Source organism: Lipophrys pholis (genome assembly GCF_963383615.2).
Source record: "Lipophrys pholis genome assembly, chromosome: 13".
Lineage (NCBI taxonomy): Eukaryota > Metazoa > Chordata > Actinopteri > Blenniiformes > Blenniidae > Lipophrys > Lipophrys pholis.
Window position 1 is genome coordinate 20340051 of NC_137632.1, and position 14725 is coordinate 20354775.

Below are 14725 nucleotides of genomic sequence, written 5' to 3' on the forward strand. Positions count from 1 at the left end.
CTTGATGATGATGTCTAAAGTTATATTGGTATTTGTATTGGTGGGAGCAGCCTGCGAGTTAATATCCTCCTCAAGGATATTTTTTTGTGTTTTACGCTGGCAACATGACATCTCCCGAGGGCGAGTGTTCCTGAAAATACTGACTATGAGGATGTTCACTGGAAACATAATGAGGGAGCTCTGGACTCCCACCATGAACTGCTGCCAGGTGAACTCGAAGTGACCTGAAAACAGATAAGAGGTGAAATCAAGAACTTATTGGCTTTATTTTTCCTCCTAGTAAATTGAAGTGCATTAATAAAATGAAGGGGGAAAAAAGAAACTGCATAGCATACCGAGGTCCAAGGTCTGCTCAGCGGGGTCTGTGGGAATCCCATAAAACATGATGCTGGTCAGCATAGTGCAGAGTAGCAAGGAGAAGCAGCAGGATACTCTCTGCACACAAGTGAAGTTGCTGCCCGGTGGTCGGTTTATCACAGAGAACCAGAGGTGTCCATCATTGAAATCCTTCGTTGTCCGCATAAAAAACAGATTACTGGAGAAGTGAAAGCAGCAGAGAGAACATACATACACGTCTAATTAGTGGTGGATTTATAGCGTTTTGCTTTTATCTCTTTCAGAGTAAAGCTCAGAGTTGATCTGCAGCATTCGAGTGCCTCTGGAAAAGCTGGAAATCCTCATTAAATTACCAGCTTAGTATGTAGATACAACATTAAGCAGCTGAGGTGGGAGGAGAGGAAATTGACAGCTATGCTGTGTTTTATTCACTTTATAATTAGACAAATATATAGGTTAGACTGTAATCTACTTTGCTCTATAATGTATGATTTGAATTATTTATGTATACAATTTCATATTTTACCAGAAAGGTTAAAGATCCAGTGTAATATAATCCCTTATATAGTCCAAGGGCTTATATTCTGGTTTATTGACTTCCTAAACAAAGCTGTGTATCTTTCCATTTTCTTTATTGTTACTACAACCAAATGTTTGTCATATATTTGCTAATAATGCAGTGATTGTGTCTCTTTGGTGGAGTTGTGATCCTGCTTATTACTTGGTTTTACTGAATGGTTCCAATCATATTTCCTTGACATTAATGTAGCCAAGAAAAAGTAGATTATAATAGATTTTAGAAAGCACTGACCAGTTTCGTCGGTTGAAATAAACTTTTTGAGGTAGACCACAGATGCAATTATCTCTGCCCTGTTTAAGACAACAAACTCAGTTTTGATCCCCATGTTGTTAAATTCTGTAAGAAATCTCACTTTAACCAGAGACTGAATGTTGACCAGATGTTTATGAAATTATATCACCTGTGTTTTATTGAATCAGTTCATGCTTTTCAATCATTTGCTAGTGTGAGCCTTTGTCCTTCAAGTATGAAACCGGACCGCATTGGATTATGAGATTGTACAGTAAAATGCCTGAGCTAACACTATATAACCGTTGTCACATTTACAAATGTCAGATCCCTGAGTAAAGCCAGCTCTATTCTGGTTAACCTGCACTCTGCAGCAAAAATACAGAGCAAACACACAAAACAAGTAATTTGTTCCTGCTGCTGTTGGGCTTTGGAATTGATGCGAGTCTCTGTTATGTGTGGGATTTTGATATTATCTGTTTTCTTTATGTCATATGAGCTCAATATGTGCCCCTGAAATTTTTTATAAGCTGCTACTGTATAATTGTTTTGACCAAAATAGTACAGATGCACCCATTTTACAGTTGTGCACTACATTCGTTTAGTTTCCTTACACAATAAGTCGTGGCATTCTCTGTTGCACATAACCAGACTGTGTGTGCTGTGTAATGTTTTGTACTTCGCTTTTGCAGTAAAATATATTTGTCGAACAGATAAATGACGATATTTCATACATACCAAAACCTTGGATTATGTTGCAATATGAAATTAAATAACTGGGCATGTTTTGGGCTCGATTCACTTGATAGTATAACAAATGCTTAAATTCAAACTTCAAGGTCATTTACAGCTCTGCGATGTTTAAGTCTACTGTCACGATTTCCTGTCAAGAATCTGATTAGCAATCCGAGGTACAAAAGACTGTCAAACACACCTAAACCAGTGCAAACTCATGAGTGTGAGACGCAGAGTTCAGTCACAGAACAGGAGATTACAGTTATTTTATTGGGATTTTTATTTTCATTACAGGTCCACTCCTATTACTTATTTGTGTTTGTTTTCAATTTGTACAAAACTTCTCCTTATACTTAAACAGATTCATTTATGTCCATTTTATAACCGCATGATCGATTCAACGAGGGCAGGCGTGTCAAACATAAGGCTTGGGGGCCACAACCAGCCAGCAAGAGGTTCCAATTTGGCGAAATGACCAAGCAAAGTGTAAAAATCACAAAGAAAACATTAACACAGTTTTCTTAGGAGTACCTGTAGTGGATACCACACTGAGACTGAAGAATGGAACGTGGCTCCAGAGCTGCAGGTTGTAGAACCTGCCTAAAGGCCCTTAAGCCTTCATTAGAAGTCCCAAACTGCAGAGCCATTTGGTGATGAATTCTTCGGTTTTCAAATAGACTGCCCGAAGACATTGTAACAGCTGGAATAGTGAAAATCTTTACCTCTACCTCGCCAGCATGGCTTTGAATCCAGACAAGTTCTACATACCTTCAGGGTTTTCTATTGATTTATTTTTCATACTACCTCTTTATATCAGCTTCTTTTCTGAATTATATGTGTCTGCTTTTTGCTTTCTATTCTTTTGTGTTCAAGTTGACTTCAGTTACTCTAACTCTGCCATTGTTAGAGGGTGGGAACCCTGTTGTTCCTGTTTAGATTTCTTTACTTTTCCTATTTTTCAGTTAAGGTGTGACTGAGGACAAAACCATAGGTGGCACAAGGTGCAGTCTAAATGGTAAATAACAGCTAACGAAAATCCTTCTTGGCAAGAGCTCTGTGTCAGCGATAAAAGGGTGTTATAATAAAAGTAGGTGTGTTTTATCAAGCACCTGACAAACTGCAAGTCAAAGCCTGAGGGGCATTTTGCTCGTATTCTCCTTGGATGAGAAAGGAATTGAGCCTTCATGTGTCTTGCTAAAGTCGCGGTGTCGTGGTGTTGGACAAGCAGTGGCTTTTCATTTTCTCACTAACATCTTTGTCAGTCGAGGATTGTGAAGCAGAATCTCTCCTCTTTACCGTCTTTGGGACCCCCAGCCAACACAGCTGCACCTGCCACTACAATTTAAATAAATTCTTCATCATACAAACATGATGTTGTGAAGCTGAGGCCCATTTTACAGCATTTTCTAGTGAAAATTGAAAAAAATGTATTGTGTTTTGGGTTTCCATTTACATAACAATGGGGCTCGGAGCCACTGAAAACACAACTTATTGAAAATGGCTCCCAAGTTAGAACTTTTAAAAACTGCTCCAACTCCGTCTCTGTGTAAACAGGGCAAAAATGTACTTTACAGCTCTGCTGCTCCTCACTGAAAATGTTGATGGTTAAGGTCTGCTACGGTGCATGCGCCAGTCCATATTCTACTGGGACTTGGTGGTTTTACAGTTGAGAATCAATAACAATCCAACCTCGCCGTCTGTCCATACGAATGCTCGTGGACTACCATTGTTAAAGCTTATAGCGTTTTGTTCTCTGTGTGCATGTATGTGTGGTTTCATTACATCCAACCACAGCACAAACCCATGGCCTGGAATACTAACTACATCGTTTTCAGTGTTTATGCTGTTTGCACATCATTTTCAAAACATTGTTGTGTAACATGAAACTTTTCTGAAACCAAAAAGGCAAAAACGATGCATTTTCACTTGAAACATAGTTATGTAAACAAGACCTAAATGTTTCTCCTCCTAGTGCTGTAATACTATCAGCTTACCTGAACCTCTTCAGATCATCATCAGTTGCAGCTGGGAAAACTTTATCGAGAGTACAGTCATCCATGTCCACTGACAACCAGGAATTGCAGAGGAAATGCCATTTCTGTTTGGTCTGTAGATCCTGCACCATGATCGTGCTTACATACCTGGAGTACAGTGGAAACAAAAGCTTTAACATCCTTACAATTAGCACTTACTAAGCCTTATAGCCAACAGTTACATCTGAGAAATGGCGCACCAAAATGACAACTCTGAATCTTTTGACAACCAGATTTAGCTGTAAGCGTGAGCAATAATAATGTAACTTTTTAAAATAGACATGTTTTTATCTTCCTACCAGGCAGGGTGGTCCCCAGAGTTGTTGTGCCACAGTCTGACTCCCTGCAGGTCCCCCAAGGTGAAGGGTGTGCATAGCAGGAACAAATCCACCGCACCCCTCTCAAACACTCTTTTCTTTGGATCAGACAGGTGGTGGGGCACACTGTTTCCTTCTGCACCCAGCAGAGTTAATGCAACCTGAAACAAAGAGTGAACGAATGTATCTTTACTGTGGGAAAAAAGGTGTACTGCCTATATGTAGCTCAACTCACTTAAGTATAAACGTTTAGAGAACACACACATTTATTATGCCAACATAATCAAATTAACTTATGTTACAGATGGTTGCTCATTTAACTTGCTGTGATAAGTTGTGCTGATATTCAATTAAACTAAACTCATGTCAATCAAATAAGCATTGTAGCCCCTAAACATGATAAACATGAATACCTGTTTAGGACGAGAGAGTTAATGCTAGATTGACGACATGGCAGTGAAAATGTACGCAGTACTGAATACCACGATAAACAGTACCACGTTTTTGTTTTTTGGTATTTATATTACATTGTAAGAACCCATGAAATCAAATTTCAAACAAATGGTGCTCACAATGTTCAGGGAAGAAGGGCGGAATATGAGCTAGTTTGTTGGGTTTTGACATTCTGTTTGTTTACCTGTTTATTCACTTGTCGGCTGATTTTGTTGTTTTGTATTTGTATTTTCTTTTTGTAAAAGTATCTTGAAATGACTATTCTATTTGGTGCTATATAAATAAAATTGAATTAAATACCAGCAGATATCAGATCAGATATATTGATCCTGACTGAACATATTTACCTGGGAGGAAGTGGATGCTCCGATACGATGCCCAGTGCCGATGCTCAACAGATACTGATACTGATCCATGGGATCGTTGTCCTCCAGCACTGAGACCTTCACCTGTTTATCAGGAGAGCAAACATAAGGTGGAGATAATGGGGTGGCTGTGGCTCAGTTGCTGGAGTGGGTTGTCTTTCAGTAACAAGGTTATGGGTTTGATTCCCCATTTCTCCCTGTCCATATGCCAACGTGTCCTTGAGCAACACTTTGAACCTCAAATTGCTTTTAATAGGGAGATTACGCATCTTGCATGGTGGTTGACACTATTCATGTGTGTGTGTGTGTGTGTGTGTGTGTGTGTGTGTGTGTGTGTGTGTGTGTGTGTGTGTGTGTGTGTGTGTGTGTGTGTGTGTGTGTGTGTGTGTGTGTGTGTGTGTGTGAATGGATATATGTGACTTACACTATAAAGCTCTTTGGTTTCTGTTCAACCAGTGGAAAAGCACTCTATATGAGAAATCCATTTACCATGATTACATAATTACTCTAAAGAAAACAGCTTTATTTAAATTCTTTTATAAAATTACATATTATTTAGCTCCAAGCTGGGAGGCTCAAACCAAAACAAGTAATACAATCAGCACAAAGCCCCCCCCCCCATTTTCAAACATGTTCTGGACCTGCAAAAATCCTTTTTGCACCTTTACAAAGCCTAAAATCAGCATTACTCAAATAGCAAAGCCATTAATTTAGTTTAAAATGCTACTTTTTGATCTTCATTCATTTATTTATTTTTGCAAAGATCAGTGCTCTGCGCACAAGGCTCTGTACCTTATCTATGTCTTGGATGTCCTTCCGTCTCGCCCACACAGCCACCAGGAGAAAGGTCACAAAGAGCGCCCCCACAAAGCAAACAACCACCGGATTCTCACCAAAGCTCGCAAAGAGCTCGGTGGTGCGTGACGGGTCGACGAGGTTGGGAGTGACAAAGAAGGAGCTCCCGAAGAAGGTGAGGTGGTTGCAGAGACACTGGGTAACTGAAGCTGTGCTATTTACACCAACCTGAAAATTAACAATCCCAATGATGGTTTCAGTTAAAAATAAATAAATAAATTAAGAAGGTACATTTATTTACTCCACTTACTCTACATCCATTATTGCTCCAGGTCTGTAGTGCGTTGTTCCAAAATGTACATGAGGCCATGATGTTGGTGATCGTCAAAGTGGCATTGATGGATTTGATGCCTGGGCCAACAATGGGCCTGACCACAAGATAGTGCACTCCTATGTTTCCCTTTAAAATCACAGGGTCCAGCAGCAATGTGTATCTCTCCTCTGTCACATCGTGAAAATAACCAGAGAATTTATCATAAAGCTTATCATAATCTGATAAACATCAGGGTCGATTAAAAAAAAAAAAATGAAATGCAATCTTATCTACACAATGAAGTAATGAGACTCTACCTGCTGTAGCTCCCTGCTGAGGCATCTCTGCCATTGCAACATAGTTTGTCAAGGTGGGGTGCTCCCGATACCCGAGGAGCACTTTGAAGGGGAGAGGGTCCTCTGAAGGGATCATCTTTAAATAGCAATTTGACATGAATCCGGTTGTCATAGCAATGCAGAATCTAAATCATCCTAGCTGACAGTGTTTGAAGAAAATGGATTGTACTCTATTCGTTGATTAATCTTTCCAACTTTAATGATCCCATGAGGACAAATCTAAAGCACTCAGAACAATCAAACCAGCTTACGCTGTAAGTCATGCTTATAGAAAGAAAGGAAATTTACTTCTTCATCCGACTGGGAAAATATATTTTTTTTGCATCTGAGCATTGTTACTGGGCACCACGAAAGGGAGCCAAACAGATAATTCAAGCAACCTAAAATGCACATTAACATGGTAAACACGTCTTATTCATTATTGTATATTATTGTAATCGCACTTTCATTCATTTGAAATGTTTTGAAGATTGTTTTTAAGTTTCCTCAATATGATATTGCTTTTATTACTCCATCTCCATTTAATATTACAAAGTCAACAAATAATGGATGAAAAAAAATGGAACTAGTCTCACCGTCATAATAATGTGGTATAATAGACTTCATAAAGAAACCAGTCACTTTCTGTTTATCTAATGCTTCTCTCGCTCTTTCTGCAGTTTCCTTCGATTGTGCAAGTGGAACCCGAACGGCTTTGTCATTTGCAAACAAGGAATTATTTTCGTTTTTAATGATAAGTTTTGCAGTCAATTCAGCAGAATACCCGTAAATCTAACTCAGGTGCATCCAATTTAAAACAAGTTTTATGTTAATGTATTGATGCAAACTCATGCATATACCACAGATGTAGTTTTAATTTGAATGAATTATTTGGAATGTAAATCACAATGTCCCAAGACACGCTTGATTTTTCTGCATGCTGACAGGATCTTTTAGCTCAAGTGCAGCCTCACAGAGCAGCTGGCATAACTTGTGGGCTCAGATTTCTTTTTCTTTATCTCTTTAGAATATGACTTGACTTGATTTGACTTTATAATAATCAACCATTGGGCTTCAGCAGCAGACGTGAACGTGTCACCTGACCTTTAACACCATGGTGGTGCTGGCAGAAGGCACATCTATGACTATCGTGCTGAAGTTTCCCAGGTCCAGAATAGAGGAATTCAGCTGCTCACCGGCCGGCCTTGGCAAGAAAATCTGTGGGGCAATATATAAAATATAAAACAGTTTGAAATTGTATAAAACTTTAGTACTCAGTATTTAGTAAAGCAGTATGCAAATAGTATCTGAGCAAAAGTTTGCTATAATTTAGCTTGAAGGAAGTCAACTTCTTCTATGATTTACATTCTGAATGCAGTATATTTGGGAACAGGTTTTTGGTAGGCTTTCTCTGAGGCCTTAAAATCAAATCCAACCCAAATCCCTGCAAAAAGGTAGAGAATGTAAATACAAACAACAAACAATAAAACAAGAAGTCCCAAGGTAATTGGACAGCTACAATCCCACGGTGCTCTTTTATGAAAACTTCACTAATTGGTCTCCCCTGAGGGAGGCTTTACAGACTTTCCAGAAGGAGAGATAAACATGGTAACCATAGCTCAGCCCTAACTGTTTTAAGATATGTTGCTGCTATCAAATTAAGAAAAAGTGCACTGTGGTAAGATGGGGTGATTTTCTTGCTTTCAAGATCTGATTCAAGTGCATCTTCTATAGTTTAAGTACGAGAAAGGTTGCAGTAGGTCAAGTACTAATTAACCACATGTTCAGGTTGAATAACTATGTTGTGTAAATCCATTCTTAAGTGCTCAGGTTTAGATGTTCTGGACTTGTAGTGATGTTTAACCTAACAAACTCCAATTAAACTTAAATGCTGAACGTTTTTTGGTGAACACTTCAAAAAATGTTGCATCACCAGCCAAATGCTTGCATAATATATTTTTTAACAAGTGTGGCCTGATTGTGTTTAATCTCACTTTCATAATGAGATTCTGGTCATGGCAGTTAGGTGCATTACCTTTAACTTGGAATGAATGAAAAGGCAAAGCCGATTTCTGTTGAATACCAAAAAGTACACGTACTCTCAGCAGGGGGTCACAATAGAAAATGAACCTGAGAATGGGTCTCAGATGCAGCCCAGTATATTCACTAACCTCGATCTCTTCACTTAGGTTCTCCACAGGTATACCGGCCCCATCTTTATCAGTCAGGGACAGCGCACCTATCAGCCCACTGATGTTCCCTCCGTCATGCCAGGAAAATGGGTTATTATATAAGCTCATCATCTGTGGCGGTAATTAGACAACAAAGCAATTTCAAACACCACAGCAAGTCAGACACCCAAGAACAATTTGAGAGCGATGTGGATCTTACATAGACACCATCTGGAAAACTCAGTCACGTACACAACAAAGAAACACATTGAAGTTGCTTTAAAAGACTTACTCTCAAGTCAACTGACTTCTTTGAAGATAATGTAGAAGGAGGTATAGTTGGGATGAAAAATCCAGCGCAGGGACAGTTGGGGACAGTTAGAGGCTTTCCGTTCAGTTTTTCTGGTAAAACTCTGCATGGAAAGAAAAGCCAATTCATATTCAATCTGCAACATTTTGAGGTAATATAATAATCTCCTTCAACACCACGATGCGAATGGATGCATTTCCTCTCGTGTTTGTATGCAAGTTAACAGGTTGCAATGGTTGGATGCTTTACATGTTCTCACTATGCATACGGGGTTCATTTAAGGTGTGATCGACTTGAAGATAAGGCCAGAGTGGCCTTAGCTTAGATAAAGGGATGGAAGATGGACATACAGTAGGTGTCGTAAACAGTTCTTCTGCAAATGTGCGAGTAGATAGACAATAACAACAATGGCGGCTTCCAGAGTGTCATGAATCCCAGGGCACATTCTCCTGAGCCTTGGTAGTTTTACAGTTGAGTCACCCATCATAAAAATAACTATTTGTATAGCACTTTTTGAAACTTGGTTGCAATGTGCTTTACATTAAAACCATGATGATAGTAATCCAACTCTCTCCAAATCGTCTGTCTGAGTACTTGTCATTGTTAATGTTTACACCATATTGTTGTGTGTGTGATTTCATTACAAAAACAACACCCACTAGTGGCCCAACATAAAAACAACATCATTTTCAGTGTTTCTTTTTTGATGTGTGAATGGACATCATTTTCAAAATGCTGCCATGAAAACATGAAACTTTACGAAATCAAAAATGCAAAAATTCCACGCTTTCACTTCCAGGCTGTGGTGTGAATGGGCCCTTCGTCGTCTTACCTGAATCTTTCAAACACAAGTCTCTGCAGTGGATCATTCGAACCTTACCTTTCAGCAAGAACACTAACATGTTCCAGTTGGATTATACTCGGTGGCTCATTTGTCTCTTTAAATAACAACAAACCACTCAGTACATTGTTCAGGGTATCGAGGAGGGCATCAGAGATCATTTTCTGCAGAAAGAAGACAGAAGAGCTTGGTTATTTTAGTGGCTCATCATCTATAAATTCTGTAAGACATCAAAATGACATGGAAACTCATCTCACTGGCCATGTTCATGGTCAAATAATTATTCTTCCTGATTATTTTGGGCCCCCGCTGGCCAGACATACACAGACACTCTCAACAGATAATTGGGTGTGACTTGTCACAAAGAAATTACTTTGTCCGATCAGCTAAAAAAAAAAACCCCAACCCAAATCAACTTCAATTATAGCTGCAATCAAGCATGCTGTAAAGCAATGTAAAATGGGATAAGCAAAACCACTTTTGAAGAGTTAGGGTCCCTGTTTAGCACAAAAAATATGAACAGAACTCTGCTTATCTCAGGAGACCCAAATCCCACCAGCATGGGCTTTGAAGTAAACAACTCACATTGGAGGAATACTCGAAGATGAAGCTTACTCCCTCCACAATGGCGCTGCATGCGAGATAGATTTCATTCTTATTTTCTTCAGAATTGCTTATATCCATGGTGACAAGAGATGAACTGAGATATTGGAAGAATATTGAAGCCTCAATCTGAAAGTGAGAAGAAACTTGTACAATCACAGATGGGTTAATAATATGGGTTTCAACAGCAGTGCTTTATGTTTTTCACCTTATATTTATTCTTCTGTTATAGTAACTTCTCTCAGGTATTTGTGGCATATAAAAGATGAAGTCTCATACACATTGGAAAGAGGTCACACGTTGCAGAGTAGCTTACGGCAATTCGAAGGTGAGAATTCAGGCATTACCTCAAAAATGTAAAACAGAGCGATCGCAAAAGGTGAAATTTGCGACAGCTGGTCTTTGTTTTTTCTTTGCAAAAGCAAAGCAACATTTACATAAATGCTCGTAACATGGAAAATGCTTAAAATCCTCTAAGGAACATGATTGCGACTTAATAAAACGTATGGAGTTCACAGACTTCCACATGGGATTTGGCTCTCTTTAAAGTCAAAGTTATGCAAATAGCAGGTTTACTCACTGATGGCTAGCCTATAATAAATCCAAAAGGTACCAACACATATTATATGATAACAATGGAGTCAGGAACTTTCATGATCAAATCTGGCCCTCATTGAAAAAGGTTGCTTTTGACAAGTTTTCTGGCTTTTATAACAGCAAAAACTTGTTTTTTATTTAGATATTTAAACAGTTTAACAATATGCTACTGTAATGAATAAAAGCATGGAGTAACAAGAGAAAAAAAAAAACACATTTCATTTGTAAAATCATTCATGGTCTTACAGCAACCTCTAACATGGACATTAACACAATTCTAAGCTTTCACTTCGGATAACCTGCATCTTTTCAAATGTCAAGGCAGACCCGAAGCAGCCTCGTCCATCCAGCTGTTTCCTTTAGCGGACCACAATTAATGCAGCACTTAATGATTCTATCAAAATAAAATGCTGACTTTTTTTTCTCATACCTGTGGATCTGTACAGTACCTGTGAAGTTAAACTGAGCTCAGTGCCTTCCAAGACAACAGCGCTGAGGCCTCTCGCGATCGCCTGAACCTCCTGTGCAGTGTTGGGGGGGGTTTCGTGTACCACATCGATCATTAAAGCCACCATTTCCTCACGAAGCTTCAAAACACAAATGAAGTCATGAGCGTTAAAAATATACATCTCAGTCTGCTTTAAATTTTTCATTGCTACTCAATGTGGGGAAAGTATCAGGCATAACATTATGACCGTCTCTCCACCATGAGGTCTGTGGGGTTGGATAAATGACGAGGGAAGTGAGTCTTGTGTTCTCAAACTCAAAGCAGGAAAACGGGACAGGCGTGAGGACTTCAGCACGTTTGGTAGGTGCAAAATTGTGTTATCTACAAGACTGATCTCAGACGAAGGAGCTCCTGTGAGGTGTTTTAGAGCCTCAAACACCCGTGGTCTAGAAATTAGAACTCATGGAACCTTTTTGATGATAAAACATGTTCAAAACCTTAAGCAAGGCCGGCCCCCATCGAAGACAAAAACCATGACCTGCTGGCAGAATGCGTGCAGACGTCATTCCTGGGACACGAATTACAACAATTCGCATTTACCTTCTGTCTGCTGGGTATTGCATCAAAAATATGATTGTTCATTTGAGTGGCTACAGCAAAGAAGAGCTGTCCCAGGGTTTCTCCTGACAGAAGCCCTTGATCCGTCAGCTGAGCCACGGCATCATTCACTGTTGTATTAAGACTATCAACAGAACTCATGAGAACTGTGGGGTACGTAACCTGAAGAGAGACAAAAATAGATTTGAACTGTTTTATTCTCCTAAATTGAATTAAAGCATTTATGCACATCCGTATTTTGACAAACCGTTGCTTCGAAAGCAGTATTGACCACATTGCTGCCATCTGATGCTGTTGCTGTAATCCTCAAGATGTAGTCCGGTGGGTCACCCACAGGAAGGAAAACGGTCTTCACTACTTCTGTCGTACTGCAGCGCAGATGTTTAACTGATAACAGCCAAGCAGGATAAAACCGTTGGAAGCTCTCAAGACGCTTTTCAGTGAGAAGTCATATCAGTGCCTAAATATTTAGAAGTACTTACCGTCACTCTTGAAACAGTACTGACAGTTTGGGCAGGGCACTGTAGTATTACAAGTGATATTGAAAGCTTCGAGCACAGTTCTGGTTAGTGGCTTTATGCAACATGAGAGACCGCCCAACTTTGTAAAGGTTGTTCCAGAGGTTTTGCTTCTGGCAGTAGTAGCAGAGGTTGGAGAAGTTGTAACAAAACTACTAACTTTTGTAACAGAAGTAGCTTTGTTTACTGTAGTAGCTGTGGTGGCTTTAGTAGCAGGGGTAGTAGTAACTTTAGCAGCAGGAGGAGTAGTAACTTTAATAGCGGTTGTGGTAGCTTTGTTTACTGTAGTAGCAGGGGTAGTAGCTCCAGTAGCAGGGGTAGTAGCTCCAGTAGCAGGGGTAGTAGTTTTAGTCGCAGGGGTAGTAGTAACTTTATTAGCAGTTGTGGTAGGTTTGTTTACTGTAGTAGCTGCAGTGGATTTAGTAGCAGAGGTAGTAGCTTTAGTTACAGGGGTAGTAGCGCCAGTAGCAGAGGTAGTAGCTTTATTAGCAGTTGTCGTGGCCACAGTAGCAGCTGTCTTGGGTTTAGTAGTAGCTTGAGGAGAAGCTGGGGTAGCATCAGGTGATGATGTCTTTAAGGTGTATGTTGTATACAGTGGTACACCCCCTTTGAAAAGAAAACAAATCACAATAAGTTATCAATATGAGATCATCTCAAAATGTGTGTGCATGATCTGGTATACTTGGGATTGAATATTAGGAAAACAGTAAAAAAAAAAAGAGCTTGAGGATTTAGCTGCCTGTTGTATTTATTCAGGGATTTACTTCATAAGCTAGAGGTGAGTTGGTTTAGGATTACCCCTGGTCACCTCTTATTAGAAGAACATGGACTGGGAGGACTCTCCTAGGTTTGCCAGGGATGTCCTGGAGTGATTAAAGCCGGGTTCACGTGTCATGTTTCAAGTGAAAATGCATCATTTTTGCATTTCTTTTTTTTAAAGTTTCACTTTAACACGGCAATGTTTTGAAAACGATGTTTGTTTACGCATAAATGCTGAAAATTAAGGAGTCAAACTATGAGATTGGTTGGATTGCTATTACAGGTGACTCTCAACTATAAAACTGCCAAGTCCCAGGAGAATACGGACTGGGAGCCATGACATTCTGGAGACGACCATTGTTATTATTCTCTATCTCTCGCGCTTGTTCAGATTAACTATTTACTGTGGCTGTGGTGCACATTAAAAATTTGTGTTTTCATCCATTTACACATAGACATAGTTGGAGTGTTTCCGTAAAGTTACACCTTGCAATGAGAATTTTTCATTTTCACTTGAAAACATTGTTGTGTAAATGAGGCCAATCTCTCTGGTTAAGTCTGGAGTGGCTTTGGGTCCCTCCAGAAGATCGAGAGGAAGTTGCAGGAGACAGAGATGTCTGGTCTATGCTGAGATGGATGGTTTGAAGGAGAGCCTATAGTCCTAACTTAAACTTTACTTAAATATTAATCAGCTTGAAACCCCAAAACTCATCCAGAAGCATTGGCAAGACCATTTGAATTTTGGGATTTATATTGAATACGCACTGGCACTTATCACCACTGTGATGTCTCGCTTCTTTTTCTTGGCCAGCGCAATAGCAGAGGATTTCACAGTGTAATCATTGCCACCATCCTGTCTGTCGATGAGTGGCCTTCTGTTGGCACTTTTGTAGCAAGACTTTGTCTCTTCCTGTAACATAAAGAAAACAGTTATCAACAAATGAAATAGTTTTATATAAAACTTTGTCAGACTTACTGGCCAATCTTCATCATCTGGGTCCTCAATGTTCCAGATGACCGTTTTACAATTTATGCAAATCATTTTAATTTTTGCATCTTTGACAGACTCTGTTGGGTTGCAGCCTGAGACACACGTTAAACTGCAGGGCAAAAGATGAGAAAGTATCATTCCAGGTGAAAAGTGACTGGAATCCTCAGTACATTTTAGAAACAGAAAGACAAATGTGCATCTGTAAATGTCAAAAATGAAATGATCAAAAGGATCAAGTACCTCACTTTGTCTTCAGAGTAAATCTCCGGGGTAACGGTAATGCAGATGCTGTCAATCTCTTTCTTTTTATTACCAGCAATTTTGATCTCATTAAAATAATACTTAGAAAAATGAAATGGATCCGGCAGACAGCTTCCAT

At 39.4% G+C, this 14725-nt stretch overlaps 1 protein-coding gene across 1 annotated transcript in view; it reads right to left on the minus strand.

The window, feature by feature from the left end:
- Nucleotides 1-14725, minus strand: part of LOC308118702 (polycystin-1-like protein 2) — a gene marked incomplete at its 5' end in the record, with an annotated part of 39897 nt that overhangs the window by 12280 nt on the left and 12892 nt on the right. Inside the window, 14 exons of the mRNA XM_080478212.1 lie at nt 1-224; nt 336-535; nt 3874-4020; nt 4212-4390; nt 5030-5131; nt 5840-6070; nt 6153-6343; nt 6473-6587; nt 7595-7708; nt 8662-8793; nt 11462-11599; nt 12061-12240; nt 12326-12465; nt 14121-14265. Coding sequence (XP_080334338.1) covers nt 1-224; nt 336-535; nt 3874-4020; nt 4212-4390; nt 5030-5131; nt 5840-6070; nt 6153-6343; nt 6473-6587; nt 7595-7708; nt 8662-8793; nt 11462-11599; nt 12061-12240; nt 12326-12465; nt 14121-14265 — 2238 coding nt within the window. The remainder of the gene's footprint in view (nt 225-335; nt 536-3873; nt 4021-4211; nt 4391-5029; nt 5132-5839; nt 6071-6152; nt 6344-6472; nt 6588-7594; nt 7709-8661; nt 8794-11461; nt 11600-12060; nt 12241-12325; nt 12466-14120; nt 14266-14725) is intronic.